We start from the raw sequence: 20,759 nt of genomic DNA on the forward strand, positions 1-20,759 counted from the left end.
GCATATCCCTATCACTGCTATGCGGTGTGTATGACCTCACAGGAGCAGTTCTGGGGGATGTGACGTCATTGGGGTAGTTGTGGGGTAAGCATTACATTACTGGGGTATTTGTGACTCCATGTGGTCGGGGGCCAGAATTGATGCGGGGATTGAGCTGTGATCCCCCCTATGTTACACAGACAGCGCCCCCTCCCCTCTCGGCTGTGACAGCTCCGTCCCTCCTCCCCCTCCCTCCCTCCCCTCTCCCCAGTCTGCAGTGCAGGCAGCAGGCAGGCAGATCACTGCAGAGCCCGGTGCTCCCGTCTTTCCTCCGATCATCGCTGCCGCCGTTCCCCTGCTGCTCGGCTGTGGTCGATGCCTTTATCCGGAGCCCGCCGCCCTCCCCTGAGCCGGAGGATGAGAAAGCTGGGTGGCTGCTGCTCCCCCTGGACATGGGGCATCTGACTGCGGAAACTGACTGATCGGGGGCAATAAGCGGGGAGGGGGAGGGGGATCCCCGCTCTGGACTCTCTGGAAGCCGCATCTGTTTCTCATCTCCCAGGAGACTGTACCCCCGACTTCAGGGCACCTGCACCCTAACATCGGCGCAGCATGGAGGCGGTGGACAAGGAGTGCGGGGCGTTAGGGGGGCTCTTCCAGGCCATCATCAATGACATGAAGGTAACGAGGGGCAGGGGGGAGCAGGACCGCCTCCATCACCCGGGGGCACTGTCATCTCCCGGCGGTGGGGGAGGGGCAGGGCTGGCATCTTTGTGTAAGTTCTAGGAGGCTGGGCTGCTGCAGAGCATCTCACCCCTGCATTACCAGGGTGTTACCAGGGATGGCACCCGCTGCCCCCCACACCTGACGGGCGTCATGCGGCACCCAGCTCCCCTCCTCCTGCTACAATATACTCCATCTTATGCTGTCCTGGGAAAAATCACAACTCTCATCAGATGCCAGACTGATCCCATAGATATCTGTCATTGAAGGTCAGAGTGATGGAGAGAGGGGGCCAGGGGTCAGAATGTTGTCCTGGGAGATGGAGGCTGAGCCAGAACATTGTCCCAAAAGAGGAGGGGCCAGGGGGATGTCCCAGAACAGAAGGTCAATGATATCCCATAGAGAGAAGGGGCCGGGGGTCATTAATATCCCAGGGAGAGAAGGGACTAAGGGTTAATTACGTCTCATGATAAGGAGGGACTGAAGGTCAGTAAGGTCCCAAGGAGAGGAGTGACTGAGGGTCAGTGATGCCCCATGGAGAAAAGGGGCCAGGGTCAGTAAGGTCCTATTGAGAAAAACAACTGAGGGTCAGTAGTGTCCAATGGAGAGAAGTAACTGAGGGTCAGTAGTATCCAATGGAGAGAAGTAACTGAGGGTCAGTAGTGTCCAATGGAGAGAAGTAACTGAGGGTCAGTAGTGTCCAATGGAGAGAAGTAACTGAGGGTCAGTAGTGTCCAATGGAGAGAAGTAACTGAGGGTCAGTAGTGTCCAATGGAGAGAAGTAACTGAGGGTCAGTAGTGTCCAATGGAGAGAAGTAACTGAGGGTCTGTGATGTCCAATGGAGAGAAGTAACTGAGGGCCAGTGATGTCCCATGGAGAGAAGTAACTGAGGGCCATTGATGTCCCATGGAGAGAAGTAACTGAGGGCCAGTGATGTCCCATGGAGAGAAGTAACTGAGGGTCAGTGATGTCCCATGGAGAGAAGTAACTGAGGGCCAGTGATGTCCCATGGAGAGAAGTAACTGAGGGCCAGTGATGTCCCATGGAGAGAAGTAACTGAGGGCCAGTGATGTCCCATGGAGAGAAGTAACTGAGGGCCAGTGATGTCCCATGGAGAGAAGTAACTGAGGGCCAGTGATGTCCCATGGAGAGAAGTAACTGAGGGCCATTGATGTCCCATGGAGAGAAGTAACTGAGGGCCAGTGATGTCCCATGGAGAGAAGTAACTGAGGGCCAGTGATGTCCAATGGAGAGAAGTAACTGAGGGCCAGTGATGTCCCATGGAGAGAAGTAACTGAGGGCCAGTGATGTCCCATGGAGAGAAGTAACTGAGGGTCAGTGAGGTCCTGTAAAGAGAAAGGACTGAGAATCAGTTATGTCCCATGGAGAGAGGGAATGAGGATCAGTGATGTCCCATGGAGAGAGGGAATGAGGATCAGTGATGTCCCATGCAGAGTAGAGATTGAGGGTCAGTGATGTCTCATAAAAAGAAGTGACGTAAGGACAATGATTTCTCATAAAGAGAAGGGGTCAGGGACAGAACGGACTAAGGAATACTTATGCTTCATGGAAAGAAGTGACTGAGGGTCAGTAAGGTCCCAGGGAAAGAATCACCCGAAGGTCGGTGATGCCCTATGAAGAAAAGGTGCCAGGTTTAGTAAGGTCCTGGGGAGAAAAGCAACTGAGAGTCATTGATGTCCCATAAAGAGAAGGGACTGAGAATCAATTATGTCCCATGGAGAGAGGGACTGGGGATCAGTGATGTCCCATGCAGAGTAAGGACTGAGGGTCAGTGATGTCCCATAAACAGAAAGGACTGACGATTAGTGATGTCCCATGGAGATAAGGGACTGAGTGTCAGTGATGCCCCATGAAAAGAAGGGACCAGGGGTCAGTTATGCCCTGTGAAAAGAAGGGACTGGGGGTCAGTAGTGCCCCATGAAGAAAAGGGACTGAGGGTCAGTGATACTCCTGGGGAAAATACGATCAGAATAATGTCTCGGGAGGAAAGGGGCAGGTTAACAGTGATGCTGCAGAGAAGGGGACAGTGCATAAGGAGCTTCAGGTATTTGGGCCTTTTCCAGGTCAACTTCAGTGGCATAAAGGTAACAAGGAGATTGGGCAGCTCTGCTTCTATCAAATGGGGCTCAGTCATCTCCCAGATGGTGCTGGTGTGAGTAGAACTGGTGTAAGTGATGTCCTGGTATGGAAGAGGCCACAGATCAGATTTATCCTGGGAATAAAGGGGATGCGGTAAGTGCAATGTCCCTGAAGGGAAAGGCCCAGTTTAGTGATTTTCTGGTAGAGAAGAGGCCAGGAATACAGATGTTCTAGGAGAAAGGGTGCTGGGGCCAGTGATAGCTATGGTCAGAGGGATGTCCCAGAAAAGAAGGGGTCCAGCAACCAACAGTGTCCCAGGGAGAGATGAGCCTGGGGTCAGTACGGTTCCAGGGAGAGATGAGGCTGGGGTCAGTACGGTTCCAGGGGGAGATGAGGCTGGGATCAGTAAGGTTTCAGGGAGAGATGAGGCTGGGATCAGTAAGGTTCCAGGGAGAGATGAGGCTGGGATCAGTAAGGTTTCAGGGAGAGATGAGGCTGGGGTCAGTACGGTTCCAGGGAGAGATGAGGCTGGGGTCAGTACGGTTCCAGGGAGAGATGAGGCTGGGGTCAGTAAGGTTCCAGGGAGAGATGGGGCTGGGGTCAGTAAGGTTCCAGGGAGAGATGGGGCTGGGGTCAGTAAGGTTCCAGGGAGAGATGAGGCTGGGGTCAGTACGGTTCCAGGGAGAGATGAGACTGGGGTCAGTACGGTTCCAGGGAGAGATGAGGCTGGGGTCAGTACGGTTCCAGGGAGAGATGAGGCTGGGGTCAGTAAGGTTCCAGGGAGAGATGGGGCTGGGGTCAGTAAGGTTCCAGGGAGAGATGAGGCTGGGGTCAGTAAGGTTCCAGGGAGAGATGGGGCTGGGGTCAGTACGGTTCCAGGGAGAGATGAGGCTGGGGTCAGTAAGGTTCCAAGGAGAGATGAGGCTTGGGTCAGTAAGGTTCCAGGGAGAGATGAGGCTGGGGTCAGTAAGGTTCCAGGGAGAGATGAGGCTGGGGTCAGTAAGGTTCCAGGGAGAGATGGGTCTGGGGTCAATGATGTCCCAGGGAAAAAAGTGGCTAGGTCAATGATGAGTTATGAGAGAAGCATTTGGGGTTGGCAATGTTATGGAAGGGAAGGAAATGGGAACAGAGTGATTTCATGACCTGATGGGGACAATGACCTATGAGAGAGGCGACAGGCCAGTTTCTGTGATGTCATGAAATAGAAGAGGTCAGAGATCAGAGTGTTATCTTGGAATAATGGTCTGGGTTACAAGTTATTATTGCAGAAGGGAAGGGGCCAGGTAATGCCCTGGGAGATAAGTGGCTGCTTTTAAAAAGATGTCTCGGGACATAAGGGTACAAAGTTAGAGTAATGATGTCCTGGTAGAGAATGGCCATGGTCAAAGTAAAGTCCCAGAGAATAATGCATTGAGACAAGAGAAAAATAGGCGAGTGCCCTCACCCGGGACACAATCTTGCTTCAATTCGCTTTATTCTTCAATACATGGAACATACAGTGTAGTGCAGGTGCATCGCAGAGCAAGCGGGGACGTTCACCTGGAGACATCCGTTTCACACTAACTAGCGTTTTATCAGGCCCCTGGTGATGTCCCACAGAAGAAGGGACCAATTTCCAGAAGTGTCCTGGGAGAGAATATGCCATCAGAATAATGTTTAGGGGGAAAAGGGACCAAGGTAAGAAAGGGGATCAGAGTTTTGTCCTGGGAGAGAAGCCCGCAGGGATAGAGTAATGTCCCAGAGGAGAAGGGACAAGGTTCAGCTTTACTAAAGTCTCGAGGTGGGGGGGATACAAAGGGGACAGAAGGTCTGAGTGTTATCCTAAGACAGAAGGGTCAGAGGAAACTGTATTATCTTGGAAGCGAAAGGTCAGGGTAATGTAGCAGGTAGAAGGGTTTGTGAGGGGTCCGAATAATGACTAAGGGGAGAAGGCCAGGGTCATAGAAGGCCAGGGTCATAGAAGGCCAGGGTCATAGAAGGCCAGGGTCATAGAAGGCCAGGGTCATAGAAGGCCAGGGTCATAGAAGGCCAGGGTCATAGAAGGCCAGGGTCATAGAAGGCCAGGGTCATAGAAGGCCAGGGTCATAGAAGGCCAGGGTCATAGAAGGCCAGGGTCATAGAAGGCCAGGGTCATAGAAGGCCAGGGTCATAGAAGGCCAGGGTCATAGAAGGCCAGGGTTTTCCCTGGAGAGCAGGGGCTGGGGACTGAGTGGTGGAGGGAAAAGGTCAGGATTTTATTTGGTGATTTTACTGGTGAGTACCGGAAAGGGGGAGATGACACGAATGGAAACCTCTACAATTCTCTAACAAGCTTTGTTTCAGTTGCTTTTTGTCAGTGAATGGGACGTTTCCAAATAGCTGATGCTTTGTATCTGTGGAAACATTTAAGATTTTCAGACTCCTAAACAGAATGTCTAGAGTCCATTGTGAGGGGCTGATCCTTACTTTGCAGGCACAGATTGATTCTACTCGTCTCTAAAGACATTGCACAGTACCACTTCACTCAGGGTGTTGCTATGTCATGTCTCTATGGATAGTACCTCTTCTCTGGTCTAGTATCACCTCTTTCTACCTCTGTACTAGGTTCAGATGTTGCTCCTGTTTCTGCAGTTGTGTACAGATGTGCACAGTACCACTTCTATTCTGCTGAGCTCTGCCAGGACCCAGTCTCTTGTATGCTGGATATATGTTTTTTATGTAAGGGCACTGTACAGCACCACTTTTCTTGTTTGAGCTCTGTTAGGACAGCTTCAGTCATGGATGGTCCCCCAATGGGTTATGCAGGTTATTGTTCATTGTGTGACAGGAATGGGAAGGGTTAAATCACAGCATCTCCTCCATTGACGGGATTTCTCACTTATAACAAGTGTTGGGGCTGCTGCTTGGCAGACGGGGAGTAAGACGCAATCACGCCGTGTCTGGCGGAGTTGGCAGGGGAGGAGGCACATATGCTCAGACATTTATATTGTGGTAATAGATTCTGAATGCAGAATATGCAGTGAGGATTCACTGGATCGTGGTCACAGAGCTTGGTCACTGCACAATCTGAACCTGTATGAAGATGGAGCCAAGATCATCAGAGAATGCAAATAAAGACACTGAAAAGGAGGAAATTTAAAGGGCCAGTACAGTCTTCTGTGGCTTCATAAAAAGTGTTGGATGAACATGGCACCATAGCTTTCACCTTTCAGCTGATAGATCAGTTATTGAATACTGAATTTAAAGGGGTACTCCGGTGGAAAACTTTTTTTTATTTTTTATGAACTGGTGCCAGAAAGTTAAACAGAATTGTAAATTACTTCTGTTAAAAAATCTTTACCCTTCCTGTACTTTTTAGCAGCTGTATGCTACAGAGAAAATTCTGTTCTTTTTGAATTTCTCTTTTGTCTTGTCCACACTGCTCTCTGCTGACACCTGATGTCTGTATCAGGAACTTTCCAGAGCAGGAGAAAATCCCCATAGCAAACCTATGCTGCTCTGGACAGTTCCTGACATGGACAGAGGTGTCAGTAGAGAGCACTGTGTGGACAAGACAAAAAAGAAATTCAAAAAGAACAGAATTTCCTCGGTAGCATACAGCTGCTAAAAAGTACAGGAAGGGTAAAGATTTTTTAATAGAAGTAATTTACAAATCTGTTTACCTTTCTGGCACCAGTTGACTTATAAAGAAAAAAAAATGTTTTCCACAGGAGTACCCCTTTAATCCCAGGATAATTCAGTGGATATGCAGTTGGCTAAAGGTAAAATATTAAAGATTGGTTGTTCATTTAGTGTATTATGGGCAGAACCTGGTTACCACAAGGGTCTGTTCGGCCATTGAAGTTAATGTGGCCCGCTGCAGGGCATGATATATCGCTAGGGATCAACTGATATCGATTTTTTAGGGCCGATACCGATAATCTGTGACCTTTCAGGCCGATAGCCGATAATTTATGCCGATATTCCGGTAAAAGTTATAGTCCAACCACCACCGCCGCTGCCCCATTGCCTCCCCCATCCCCGGTTTTATAATTACCTGTTCCGGGAATGGGGGAGGCAATGGGGCAGCGGCGGCAGTGGTCTCTGGCCGGGGCGAGGCATTATCGGCATATCGGCATGGTAATTGCCGATACCGATAATGTCCAAAATCGTGAATATTGGCCGATAATATCGGCCAAACCGATAATCGGTCGATCCCTAATATCGGCATCCTTATTTTGACAGTATCTGACATACAGCTGAGACACACTTCATTTAAGGTTTTATCTGGATACTAAAAAGTATCTCTTATTGTGCTGGGGCCAGGATGAAAACAATAAAAAACACATATACTCACCCACCTTGGTCCCTTTGGAGTCCCCCTGTGAAGTCTTCCAGTCCCCTAATGAATGCTTCGGCCACTAGTTCCATGACGGACTCGTCAACAGTGTCCCGCCTCAGTCAGTGATTGGCTAAGCAGACCATCACTGCTGAGATAGGTCTGTCTTGGAAGAAGCAGCTGGCGCATTCGGCATGGGGACTAGAAGACTTCACAGGGGGATCCCTAAAGGAAGCAGGGTAGTACAGTATGTGTTTTGATATTTTTTTTTTTTTTTTTTTTTATGGTGGCCCCAGCACAATAAGAGTTTTTAGTAGCCGGATAACCCCTTTAATGTAGTGTGTCCCAGCTATACGTCAGATCAAAACAGGGATGCCGATATGTACTTTAATGCTCTGCAGCGGGCCACATTCACTTCAATGGCCCAAGTCAGTTAGTAGCTACCCTTGGGCCAGTGCCCACTTGTATACTTTTAATTTTCTGGACTTAATAACATTGTTTGCTGCATTTTAAGTCCAACAAATATATTGTATTAGAGCAGGAAGTAACCCGAATGTAGTTTCTAGCTATCTACGTTCAGGTTTTGTCTACACACGCTGCTGGTGTTACACACACTCATAGCTACATTTAGACATTACTTAGAAAGTGCAGGTTGGTTGCTGGACACGGCCCTGGGGAACTACAGAAGACAAGCAGCAAACATTGAAATACACTTACTGGCCACTTTATTAGGTAGACCCCCTTTTGCCTTCGGAACTGCCTTCATTTTTCTTAGCATACTTCCTACAAGGTGCTGGAAACATTCCTCAAAGATTTTGGTCCTTATGAACAAGATGACATCACGCAGTTGCTGCAGATTTCCCGGCTGCACATTCATAATGAGAATCCGTTCTACCACATCATACAGGTGCTCTATTGGACTTAGATCTGGTGACTGTGGAGACCATTGGAGTACAACGAACGCAATGTCATGTTCAAGAAACCAGTTTGAGATTTGTGACATGGTGCATTATCCTGCTGGAAGTAGCCTTCATAAGCCTGGGTTCACATCACGTTTTTGCAATACAGTTCCCGTATACATTTTCAATGTGAAAACCGTACTGAACATTGTTGAAAACCATATGCATTGACTCTCCATTGAAAACCTGTATGCCAAAAGATGCATCTGGTTGTGTCCGTTTTGCATCCTGTACGGTTTTGTCAGTTTTTTTTCCCTGTACCCAAAATCGTAGTCTATAACTGTTTTTGGTCCGGGTGAAAAACCGTATGGAAACAGTATAAGTTTCTTTTTTTTTAACATGGGAGTCAATGAGAACTGTATGTGTGTACGGTTCCATCCGGTTTTCACCATACGTTTTTTTTTTCTTTTTCTTGGAATTTCAATCAAACAAGTGAAGCTTTATTCATAATGGAGTGAAAAGTTAAAAACATATGTTTTTTTCTTTCTGAAAAACGGTTGCAACCAGACATAATTTTTTCAAACCATATACGGTTTTGAGGAATCCAGCCTGAACCGTTAAAACAAGGCAGGATGGATCCATGCTTTCATGTTGTTTACACCAAATTCTGACCCTGCCATCGGAATGTCGCAGCTGGAATTAAGGCTCATTAGACCAGGCAATGTTCTTCCAGTCTTCTATTGTCCAATTTTGATCAGTCTGTGCTAATTGTAGCCTTAGTTTTCTGTTCTTAGCTGACAGGAGTGGCACCTGATGTGGTCTTCTGCGGCTTTAGCCCATCTGCTTCAAGGTTAAGCATGTTGTGCATTATTATTCTGTATGCCTTGGTTGTAACAACTTGTTGTTTGAGTTGTTGTTGCCCTCCTGTCATCTCAATCCAGTCTTTCCATTCTGCTCCAAGTCATTTTTAATTACAGAACTGCAGCTCACTGGATATATAGTCTCTTTATCAGATCATTCTGTGTAAATCCTAAAGATGGTTGTGCGTAAAAATTCCAGTAGATCAGCTGTTACTGAAATACTGAGACCAGCCATTTTGGCTCCAACCACCATGCCACATACAAAGTCACTTAAATCCCCTTTCTTTCCCAGTCTGAAGCTCTGATGCCTTTCTTTCCTATTCTTTCCTCTTGCATCTCCTTAAGATGTATTCTAGAGAGCAAATGCGGAAAGGACACCAACATGTCTTCCAGATCCATATTCAATAAAGTGGTGTTTGTCAGCTTTATATGCACAATGGATTCCTGTCCCTGGAGAGAAGCCTGGAGCGGTACCTGCATTAAGGGGTATTCTGCCCCTAGACATCTTATCCCCTATCCAAAGGATAGGGCATAAGTTGTCTGATCGCAGGGGGTCCATCTGCTGGGACCCCCGCAATCTCCTGGCCAGCATTGTGTCGTTCTGAACACAGAAGCTTGGAAGGTTTGTGACATCATGCCACGCCAACTTCATTCATGTATATGGGAAGGGGCGTGATGGCTAGTACATAGCCTATACAGTATAACTTAAACACCTTCAGCACTAAATGCCCCTCAGGGACAAATTCCCTTAAACTAGGGACCCCCCCCCCCCTCCACCCCATTAAAATTCCACCACTAAAACTCAAATGAAAAGTGCAATATAAAGTGGTATATTAAAACCACAGAGTAAGGAAAAAAGAGGCTCTCACAGTGATTCTTCACTATTAAACAACAATGTATTTCACCCAAAGGTGTTTGAACAGTAGGACATTTCATATCCTATCGTTGGATACACTGTGTTACAACCCTCATTAAAGGGGTGCTCCGGGGAAGTTAAGAAAAAATAAAAATGCCCCCTCTTGATGGATCTCGCAGAAGCTCTTTCTCCTTCACCATTTCCTGGTGGGGAAGAAACTAATTTTTCAGTCTACATATATGAGCAGATTTAGCCCCCCTCCTTCAGAGTTGTTTAGAGTCACCCAGTGTTCTCCTATTTACGCACTTTAGTGTCCCCTGAGGTTTTGGTGGATTCTTCCTGTTATGAAGCGATGGCCATCTATACTCCCCTTCGTCCTGGTGCCCTCTCAATTTTGTACTCTTTTCTTAACCAACCCCCAAAATATGTTATTTATGTCACAGTGGGAAGAGGAGCTCGAAAAATATCCCTTCCCTTGCCCTCGTGGCATGAATGTTGCACCCAATTGAGTAAAGGCAGCTGGCAGGTTTCATTAACAGAGGCAGCTCTTAAAGTTTTACACAGATCATACCTGGTTCCGGCTTGATTGCATATCCTTTGCCCCTCTTTCTTACCTCTTTGCTTTAGTAGGTGTCTGGCTGATGGTACTTATGTTGCATATTTGGTGGACATGTCCAAATGTAGTTACTTTTTGGAGAGCCATTTTAAACTTAGAACTTAGTCCTTAGATCTTGACCCAGCGGTTTGCCTATTGGGACACAAACCGGAGGGTATATCTCATGCCCTTTTTCGCCTGATCCAATTTTTCCTTGCTGGCTGCCAGAATTCATATAACTGCTAAGTGGCAATCTCCACTACTTTCTGTCCCTTTAGTTGTATCTAAAATCAATGGGATCATGCTGTCTGAAAAGCTAAATGCTTTCTGCGATGATACGATCGAAAGGTTTAATAATGTCTTGGCCCCTTGGACTTCCTCTTCCCATGGACCTGATATGACGTATTATTTAAGTTTATGAGTGCTACTTTACATCTCCCCATATTGCTGTGACCTACGGTTTAAACGAGGACTTTACATATGTAGCGTTCCTGGAAAGATTAATCATGAAGATAATACACAAGATAACAAGACTGTAAACCCCAGTATAGACTACTTCGGACACCCATATATTTAACAAACCATACTCAATATAGACATCAGAGAATAACAACTTACCTCAGGTTCCACCGGCACTGTATCGGTCCATAAGATGCCCTAAAAAACAAAAACACAAATAAAAATTATAATCAGAAAAAGCAATAACGTACTATTGGCAACATATGAATATGCGTACCAATAAAATCTATAGTAAATTCTAGTAACCTAAAGATAAATGCGAGAATAGCTAGTATTAAGACACATTCTATGAGATATATAGCAAGTGTACGCTTAAAAACAGTACACTCACGCACAATAAGGATAGATATTAAAATGGTTACTATATTATGATTTTGAACATAAAAAGATAGGGATTATCTTGCTAAATAGCTATTGCACATTTATCCCAGTGATCATTCATAGGGATACACCGAGTACATAGATAGGTATATAGAAACTATACATGCTAGCATATGGCCGATAAGCCCCCTCAAATTTAGTGATACAGACCCGACAACTATACTGTGCTGCACTGTTAAACAAGAATGCAAATAAGACTAAGTGTCTAAATATGCGCATATATCAACATAGGCTGTAAAGGGATTTAATTCTCTAAGCGCAAGGACATGCGCGATATGCACATATGTGCTGGTGCAAGACCGGAATTATTTCTAAGTGCAGTGACATGCGCCAAATAAATATACCCAGACCGGACCTTGGTTATGCGCAAGTCGGAGAAGCAGAAGAAATCTAAGTCCTGTGACATGCGCGAGATTACCAGTGAATGAGATCGCGCGAGACATGCGATCAGATACGTCATCTGGTCACATGACAACAACAAAGAGTAAAAGGAGAACCTGATTGGATTACAAATCACGCGATAGGGGAGATTATGATGTGGCGCTACTCTATTGGAGGGGGATGGTACGGAAGTGAGGAGGATACGAGGTTATAATAATTAGTGATGGGTGTCCGGAGCTCAGTAGCCTCGCAACCCTTGACAAAGTGGATTCATCCGTGAAACGTCGGGGAGGTTTTGTCTGTGTTTTAACCAGCGGCAGATCTTGAAATTATAATAGGACTGGCAGTCTACGTTTAGGTGATGCAGATACCGTAGCACACCAATCATATATACAATTTAGGCACCATAGCTCCAGTGATACCTAACACAGTAGGGGGTTAATACAATATCCCCACTGCAAGCACAGTACTGCATCGCTGATAATTTTAAAACGTGTGAAGGGGTTAAAAGAATTTTAACATAAATTCAATAAAAGCTTGCTTTTAGGGGAGGGTATCTAGTAAGGGCTTATCCCCGAGAGGGGGCAACCTCTTAAAGGTTGATTACTACTGCTTATTGGACAGACATATTGTGCTTTTTTTTTATCTTCCCCCTCCCTTCCTTCCATTTTTTTAGTTTCCTCGGTTGTTACTGATCTTGCTTTAGTTTTTGCTACCATCATTTATTGTATCTTGCTTGACTGTTTTACATGCTTTTGGCTATATTATTAATAATGTATTCTTTTATTTTATGTTCAATAAATTTCTCCTTTTGTCACTAAAATAAAAATGCCCCAAAGCCACCACAATACCTCTTCTGTGTCCCCTGTAGTTATCCATGTGATTTTGCCAGATCCTATTGCCCCTGTTGTCTCCTAAATATTCTCTTTTACCTTGCTTGCAGCCCAGACTACAACTCCCAGAAGTCAGTGCAGCTCTGTGTAATGGCTGCCTTTTGCTGTTACTATCTGTGTGAATGCTGTGTTGTTGTAAATGCAGTGAGCAGCACCCAGCAATAAATCATGCTATGCTGTGAATGGGAGCAGTCAGTGATTAGATCTACAGCAGGAAAAGAGCAGCGTTATTTGCTGAGTTGTGACAGAATCTTCACTGGGCTTCTCCCACTGGCAAGCTCTTCACACAGGGAGGGGAGCTGTGGCTGTGAAGCCAGAAATCATGTGGTGTTTGTCTTGCAGGAGGGTGGGGGCTAGGTGTCAGTGAGAGGTTTACACAGAGACAAGCAGGATCTGAATATGACGTATTTTGCTCACTCCCTGCATGTAAGTGAAAGCTGAAAGCGGGAAACAGCTCTATATAACTAATGAATGATATTTAGACAAATACATAAGTTGGTGAGAGGGAAAAGATGGGCTATGGGTTTAGTTCCCCCGGAGTACCCCTTTAAGCCATCTTATCCTCACAATGCATGTTAAAATCCTGACAATAGACCTCCCCGACAGTTCGCTGTTTCATAGACATGAATGGAGGAGGAGCGATGGCTGTGATCGCACGTCAACCCTATTCATGATAAGCTGGACAAAAATGTATGTCCCAAACGACTTAAATGGGCACTGTCAAATACAAAAACTTTTGATATGTTGTAAAGCATGCAAAACTAATAGGTTTTGCAATTGCTTTCATTAGAAAATTTTCAGTATTTCATACTGAAAAAGCGAGTCAAACAACTGCCCCCCCTGCCTGCTTGGACACATACTAGTCCTGCTGTGTCCATGCGTCATCACCTTTATCATGGACACACTTCCTTGATTGACAGCTGTGAGCGCAGGGCTCACAGCTGGAGGAAAAATCCTCCCACTGTCAGCTTGTGTCCCGCTACTTTCAGTGAGGACATGCTGGGAGTTGTAGTTTTGCTAATGCTAGGGGAGATGTGAGCAGACAGCATACTGAGGGAGGGGGCGGAGACCTGCACAGTGAGGCCACGCCCCCTCCCTTTGAGAGGAATTCAGACTAGTGAGCTAAATTAAAAGTGTAATAGAAAAAAAAAATAAAGGTGCTATACACATAAAAATTAGATGTACATGGTCAGGATTAGGTACTGAGTGATATATTAACATTTTTTTGTTTTTGTTGGATCTGACTGGTAGGCTTTAACCCCTTGACCTGGCACCCTGGGCTTTAAGGACCCAGGATGTCCCTGGACGTCCTGGCGTTTTCCGGTCCCTGCCGCGCGCCGGGCAGAGATCGGAAGCGGATGCCTGCTGAAATGCTTCAGCAGGCATCCAGGGCAAACGCCGAGGGGGGCCATGTCGGCCCCCCATGTCGGCGATCGTCGCAAATCGCGAGGGAAATCGCCCCTGTGATCTGCGGCGTTACTGGGCTGATGGGGTCTCTGGGATCCGACCACCGGGTAATTTTGCATGATGCCGGCTGTCACAGACAGCCAGGACCATGCTGAAGTATAGGAGCGAGGTGGCAAGCCTGCCACCTCCTCCTATCCCCTGCGATCCGTCGGTTAGCTACCAATCGCATGGGGGGCGGTTACTTCCTCCCGCCTTACCCGGCCCCTGGAAGTCCGGAGAGAACGGGAGGAAGACCGGAGGATGCGGTGGGGGACGGGGGAGTGCTGGGGCCCGGCCCCGGTACTTACCTTGTCCCTGAAGACCCGGATCCCAGCGGCGGAGACAGCGGCGGTGGCGACAGGTGAGTGGATCTTCGGCGGCGTTGCGGGACCTTTGCAGCAGTCCAGACCGCCGTAAAGCGATCTGGACTGCTCCATCTGGTCCCCTTACACTACAACTCCAAGCATGCCCAGACAGCCCTTGGCATCTGGGCATGCTGGGAGTTGCAGTTTTTCAACATCTGGAGGTCCACAGTTTGGAGTCCACTGTGCCCTTCCAGATGTTGCAAAACTACACATCCTCAGCATGCCCTTACTGTCCAGGCATGCTGGGAGTTGTAGTTCTGTAACATCTGGCCCTTCAGATGTTGCAGAACTACAACTCCCAGCATGCCTGGACAGTTTTGGCATACTGGGAGTTGTAATTTTGCAACTTCTGGAAGGGCACAGATTGGGAACCACTGTATTAGTGGTCTGCAAACTGTAGTCCTCCAGATGTTGCAAAACTACAACTCCAAGCATGCTGGGAGTTATAGTTCGCAAACATCTGGCTCTAAAGATGTTGCCGAACTACTACTTCCAGCATGCCTGAGAATGTTTGGGAGTTGTGGTTTTGCAACAACTGGAGGCACACTGGTTGGGAAACATTGTCTGTTTCCTAACTCAGTGTTTCCCAACCCGTGTGCCTCCAGCTGTTGCAAAACTATAACTACCAGCATGCACTGATAGACCGTGCATGCTGGGAGTTGTAGTTTTGCAACAGCTCGAGGTTCCCCCCCCCTGTGAATGTACAGGGTACATTCACATGGGCAGGGGGCTTACAGTGAGTATCAGGCTGCAAGTTTGTGATGCAGCAAATTTTGCGCGGCAGCTCAAACTTGCAGCGGGAAACTCGCTGTAATCCCCCGCCCGTGTGACTGTACCCTAAAAACACCACACTACACTAACACAAAATAAAATAAAAAGTAAAAAACACTACATATACACATACCCCTACACAGCCCTCCTCCCCTCCCAATAAAAATGAAAAACGTCTGGTACGCCACTGTTTCCAAAATGGAGCCTCCAGCTGTTGCAAAACAACAACTCCCAGTATTGCCGGACAGCCGTTGACTGTCCAAGCATGCTGGGAGTTTTGCAACAGCTGGAGGCACCATGTTTGGGAATCACTGGCGTAGAATACCCCTATGTCCACCCCTATGCAAATCCCTAATTCTGGCCTCAAATGCATATGGCGCTCTCACTTTGGAGCCCTGTCGTATTTCAAGGCAACAGTTTAGGGTCACATATGGGGTATCGCCGTACTCGGGAGAAATTGCCTAACACATTTTGTGGGGCTTTTTCTCCTTTCACCCCTTATGAAAAGGTGAAGTTGGGTTCTACAAATACATTTTTTTACACTAACATGCTGGTGTTGCCCTATACTTTTCATTTTGACAAGAGGTAAAAGGGAAAAAAGCCCCCGAAAACTTGTAATGCAATTTCTCCCGACTACGGAGATACCCCATATGTAGGCGCAAAGTGCTCTGGGGGCGCACAACAAGGCCCAGAAGGGAGAGTGCACCATGTACATTTGAGGTGATTTGCACAGGGGTGGCTGATTGTTTCAGCGGTTTTGACAAACGCAAGAAAAACAAAACCCCACATGTGACATCATTTCGGAAACTACACCCCTCACAGAATGTAATGAGGGGTGCAGTGAGAATTTACCCCCCACAGGTGTCTGACAGATCTTTGGAACAGTGGGCTGTGCAAATTAAACATTTTGTACAGCCCACTGTTCCAAAGATCTGACAGACACCAGTGGGGGGTAAATGCTCACTGTACCCCTTGTTACGTTCTTCAAGGGGTCTAGTTTCCAGGCACCATAGGGGCTTTCTAAATGCGACATGCCCCAGAGCAAAATTTGCTCTCAAAAAGCCAAATATGACTCCTTCTCTTCTGAGCATTGTAGTTCGCCCATAGTGCACTTCAGGTCAACTTATGGGGTATCTTCATACTCAGAAGAGATGGGGTTACAAATTTTGGGTGGTATTTTCTGCTATTAACCCTTGCAAAAATGTGAAATTGGGGGGAAACACATTTTAGTGAAAATGTTTTGTTTTTTTTACATATGCAAAAGTCGTGAAACACCTGTGGGGTATTAAGGCTCACTTAATTCCTTGTTACGTTCCTCAAGGGGGTCTAGGTTCCAAAATGGTATGGCATGTGGGGGGGGGGTTGCTGTTCTGGCACCATAGGGGCTTCCTAAATGCAATATGCCCCCCAAAAACCATTTCAGAAAAACGTACTCTCCAAAATCCCCTTGTCGCTTCTGAGCCCTCTACTGCGCCCGCCGAACACTTTACATAGACATATGAGGTATTTGCTTACTCGAAAGAAATTGGGCTACAAATATAAGTATACATTTTCTCCTTTTACCCCTTGTAAAAATTCAAAAATTGGGTCTACAAGAACATGCGAGTGTAAAAAATGAAGATTGTGAATTTTCTCCTTCACTTTGCTGCTATTCCTGTGAAACACCTAAAGGGTTAAAACGCTGACTTAACGTCATTTTGAATACTTTGGGGGGTGCAGTTTTTATAATGGGGTCATTTGTGGGGTATTTCTAAGATGAAGACCCTTCAAATCCACTTCAAACCTGAACTGGTTCCTGAAAAATAGTGTGTTTGAAAATTTTGTGAAAAATTGGAAAATTGCTGCTGAACTTTGAAGCCTTCTGGTGTCTTCCAAAAGTAAAAACTTGTCAATTTTATGATGCAAACATAAAGTAGACATATTGTATATGTAAATAAAAAAAATTCTTTGGAATAACCATTTTCCTTACAAGCAGAGAGCTTCAAAGTTAGAAAAATGCAACATTTTCAAATTTTTCATCAAATTTGGGGATTTTTCACCAAGAAACGATGCAAGTTACCAAACAATTTTACCACTATGTTAAAGTAGAATATGTCACGAAAAAACAATCTCGGAATCAGAATGATAACTAAAAGCATTCCAGAGTTATTAATGTTTAAAATGACAGTGGTCAGATGTTCAAAAAATGGCCGGGTCCTAAGGTGTAAAATGGCCTGGTCCTTAAGGGGTTAAACAGGAAATATCTATTTTCAAAACATCCCCTTAGTGAGATGTGCATATTGCCAAGGTGTACAATGACTATGAATACTTGCTGGACCCAATAGACAAGAAAACCGATGGGAGTTTAAAAAAATAAAAAATCATGGGAGGCCTTTATGGCCTCTTTTATGCCCAGCATAGGGAACACTTATGTAGCTAGGTTGGTTGGATCAGCTTGAAGAACATATTAAAGGAAAGGTCCGTAGGAGACGGTTGCTTCTCTTATTACCTACTTTTAAAAAGGCTGCAGAATTTGTATCTGACTGTGTCATGAATGGCCTCAGGTTTCCAGCCAGATCTGCAGCTTTCTCTAATTCTGCAAGACATGCTATCTGGTTAAAAAAACTGGTCAGGGATCTGGGGCAAAAGAAATCACCTTTGTGGTATTCCTTGTAAAGGTGGCTTCCTTTTCGGCAAGGTCCTAGACGATCTTCTGGAGAAAGTCGGAGACAGGAAGAAAAGGTTTTCCTTCTGACCAAAATAAGTAATTATGGTGATAGGTCAGAAAGCAAAAGTGGAGTCAGGAAAGTGGAGGACCCAGCCTTCGGACCTAAGTCTAAGGCTGGGTTCACGTATGTCCGGCTCACTGAACCCAGTCCGAACTTACCGCAACTGATTCCACAACTGATGACAAAAGTGCATCTGTTGTTTAGGATTCGGCATTCATTAATTGTAAATGCCAGACAGGGAAATGCAGCAAGATGCACCCATGTGGTGTGTTCCACCATCTGAAAACAACTTGAAATGCCAACTTGATGTATGAGAACTGTCCCCTTCAAATGATTGCGATCAGTCCTACAATCAGTTTCCCTCCAATGCCTTTTCTACAGCGCTGGAGGGAAACGCACATATGTGAAGGGGGCCTAAGAGGTACATCTTCTACTAAAATCCTGAACTAAATTTCAAGAAGCTCATCAGTGTTTACAATCTTAAGACATTGTTAAAGCTAGATTTTTCCTCTCTACACCCTCTTTTTTTTCCCATGGTATAAGAAAACTTCTGAAATCCAGGGAGTCATGTAGCCATGGAGTCATTAGTCTTATTCCTTAAGGAAAAGGGGGTATTAGTTCCAGTACTAGCCGTGCCAGAAAGGCTGGAGTTCTATTCCACTCTCTTTCTGGTAGAAAAGCCCCATGGGACAATCCGAGCCATAATGAATTTGACAGTGAATTTTCAACGGTGAATCTTCTGTCTGCAGGTTGTTTTATGACTTAAATAGACTTAAAAGATGTTTACCTACCTGTCCCCATTTATCTGTACTTTCAGAAGTATGTGAGAATAGCCATCCATCTCACAGGACATCTGACTTTTTCTGCAAGATTGTGCCCTACAGTTTGGAATTCCTCTAGCTCCCATCAGCTATGATTGTGATGATTCCAGAAAGCAGGTTCAGGATTAGATACACCTGTGGATAATAAAGAAGTTGAGGTGGCTGCTTAATTTGAAAAACATCTGATAGATCAAAACATGAAGGGTCTTTGGGAACCAGAGATAACTCAGGGGCCCTCAAATTTAAGGGATCTTTTAGCCATCACCAGAGCTTTTCTGGCAGCTGCCCCCCAGGTAGAAGGCAAATGTGTAAAGATACTGTCAGAAAACTCCTTGATGTACAAAAAGTTTGAAATAAGAAGCTTCTGTCTTTATCAGCTGTTCACCTGAAAGGTCGCCTGGATTCCAGACCGGATTTCCTAATTCACCACAGCTTACAGGAAAGGACGTGTTCTCTGAAGTTGCAGGTTTTCTACCAGATAACCATGTTATGGCTTGGGACACCCAGGAAGACCGGTTTGCAATCTGAGCAAACAGACAAGTCATGAAGTTCTACTTCTTGTACCAAGCCGACATGTACATAATAGTAGACATCCTCTTCTAGATTTTGGTTCTGGGACCTGGCATACATCTTTTTTCTTCTAACCTTGATTCCCAGGGTCATCAAGAAGATCAGGGATAACAGGGCAATGGTTATCCTAGTTGCTTCTTTCTTGCCTTATATGACCTTTTGTGTTTTTTAATTCATTGTTCATTCAGTAATGGGATCCTTGCGCTCTGCCAGAAGAACAGAATCTACTAATTCATGGCCCAGTAGTCTACCCTCAAGTCAGTCCTAAAGAGTAAGATGTTCGGGAGATGCAGTCCACTCTACACTTCAGAGAGGCAGGAAAGCATTCACCTCTAACATATACTGCCACGTCTGGATAGCTTTTTTCTCCATCCTGGGAGACTCCTGGGTGCCATTTGGAATATTTTGCAGAAGGGAATAGAAAAGAGACAGCGATCTGAAAATTTGCTGTAAAAACTCTGTAAATAACAGCCTAAATGTCCCATAAAAGATTATAGCTTAGAGACAAGATCCAGCCACACCTCCTGAGACAGCAGACAATGATGTGCTGTCGAGAGCGTAGGAGCTGGAGACAATACTAAATTGGAAATGAAGGAACTACACAACTTCCGATCAGGGGTAAATCATGCAAAAACATGCAGAAGCTATTACAATTTGTGATAACACTAACATTACTAAGTGCTATATGAAAGGAGAGAGACACTGGCACCAGAGCCTCTGTTGAGGACATAGATAGGAGATATGGAGAGAAGTGCAATTCATGCTTCTTACGCTGAATGGCCCGTGTATAATGTTCAGTGGGGAGTGCTCACAAAAAGCAAGAGTTCATGTGTATATCTTCACAAAGAGAATAGAAGAAATGGAGCACTCACCCCGGATAAATCTTGAACAGACTTTATTCCATCACAGATGCAACATGACACGGTAGGAGCAGGATAGACGGGTACGGACGAGAGGCTGGGGGAACAGACAGATGGGGGAGCAACAAATGTTTCACGCTGTGTAGTGCTTCCTCTGGCTCCAACCTTACTAAGTTCTATATCTCGGGGTTATACACTGCTCCCAAAAATTAAGATAACACATCCTAGATCTGAATGAATGAACTAATTGTATGAAATACTTTGTCTTTACATAGTTGATTGTGCTGACAATAAAATCACACAAAATTATCAATGGAAATCAAATTTATCAACCCATGGAGGTCTGGATATGGCGTCATACTCAAAATCAAAGTGGAAAACCACACTACAAGCTGATCCAACTTTGATGTAATGGCCTTAAAACAAGTCGGTGTGTTCTTTGTCAAATGCCAAACATCCTGCACGGTGTTGGGCTGTAAGCACAGCCCCCACCTGTGGACGTCGGGCTCTCATGCTACCCTCATGAGGTCTGTTTCTGACCGTTTGAGTGGACACATGCACATTTGTGGCCTGCTGGAGGTCATTTTGTAGGCCTATGGCAGTGCTCCTCCCTGCACAAAGGCAGAGGTAGCGGTCCTGCTGCTGGGTTGTTGCCCTCCTACAGCCTCCTCCACATTTCCTGATGTACTGGCCTTTCTCCTGGTAGCGCCTCCATGCTCTGGACACTACGCTGA

At 45.8% G+C, this 20,759-nt stretch overlaps 1 protein-coding gene across 3 annotated transcripts in view; it reads left to right on the forward strand.

Annotated features, from left to right (window-relative positions):
• The first annotated feature begins 240 nt into the window (after window positions 1-240).
• The window catches only part of MTSS2 (MTSS I-BAR domain containing 2), a 61,923-nt gene continuing 41,404 nt past the window's right edge, over window positions 241-20,759 (forward strand). For 2 of the 3 annotated variants that reach the window (XM_056525420.1, XM_056525422.1), the window contains exon 1: window positions 241-660. In XM_056525420.1, the coding sequence (XP_056381395.1) occupies window positions 592-660 (69 nt within the window). In that variant the 5' untranslated portion in view covers window positions 241-591. The remainder of the gene's footprint in view (window positions 661-20,759) is intronic. The other variant, XM_056525419.1, reaches the window with a different exon arrangement.

Source organism: Hyla sarda, chromosome 6, assembly GCF_029499605.1.
Source record: "Hyla sarda isolate aHylSar1 chromosome 6, aHylSar1.hap1, whole genome shotgun sequence".
Classification (NCBI taxonomy): Eukaryota; Metazoa; Chordata; class Amphibia; order Anura; family Hylidae; genus Hyla; species Hyla sarda.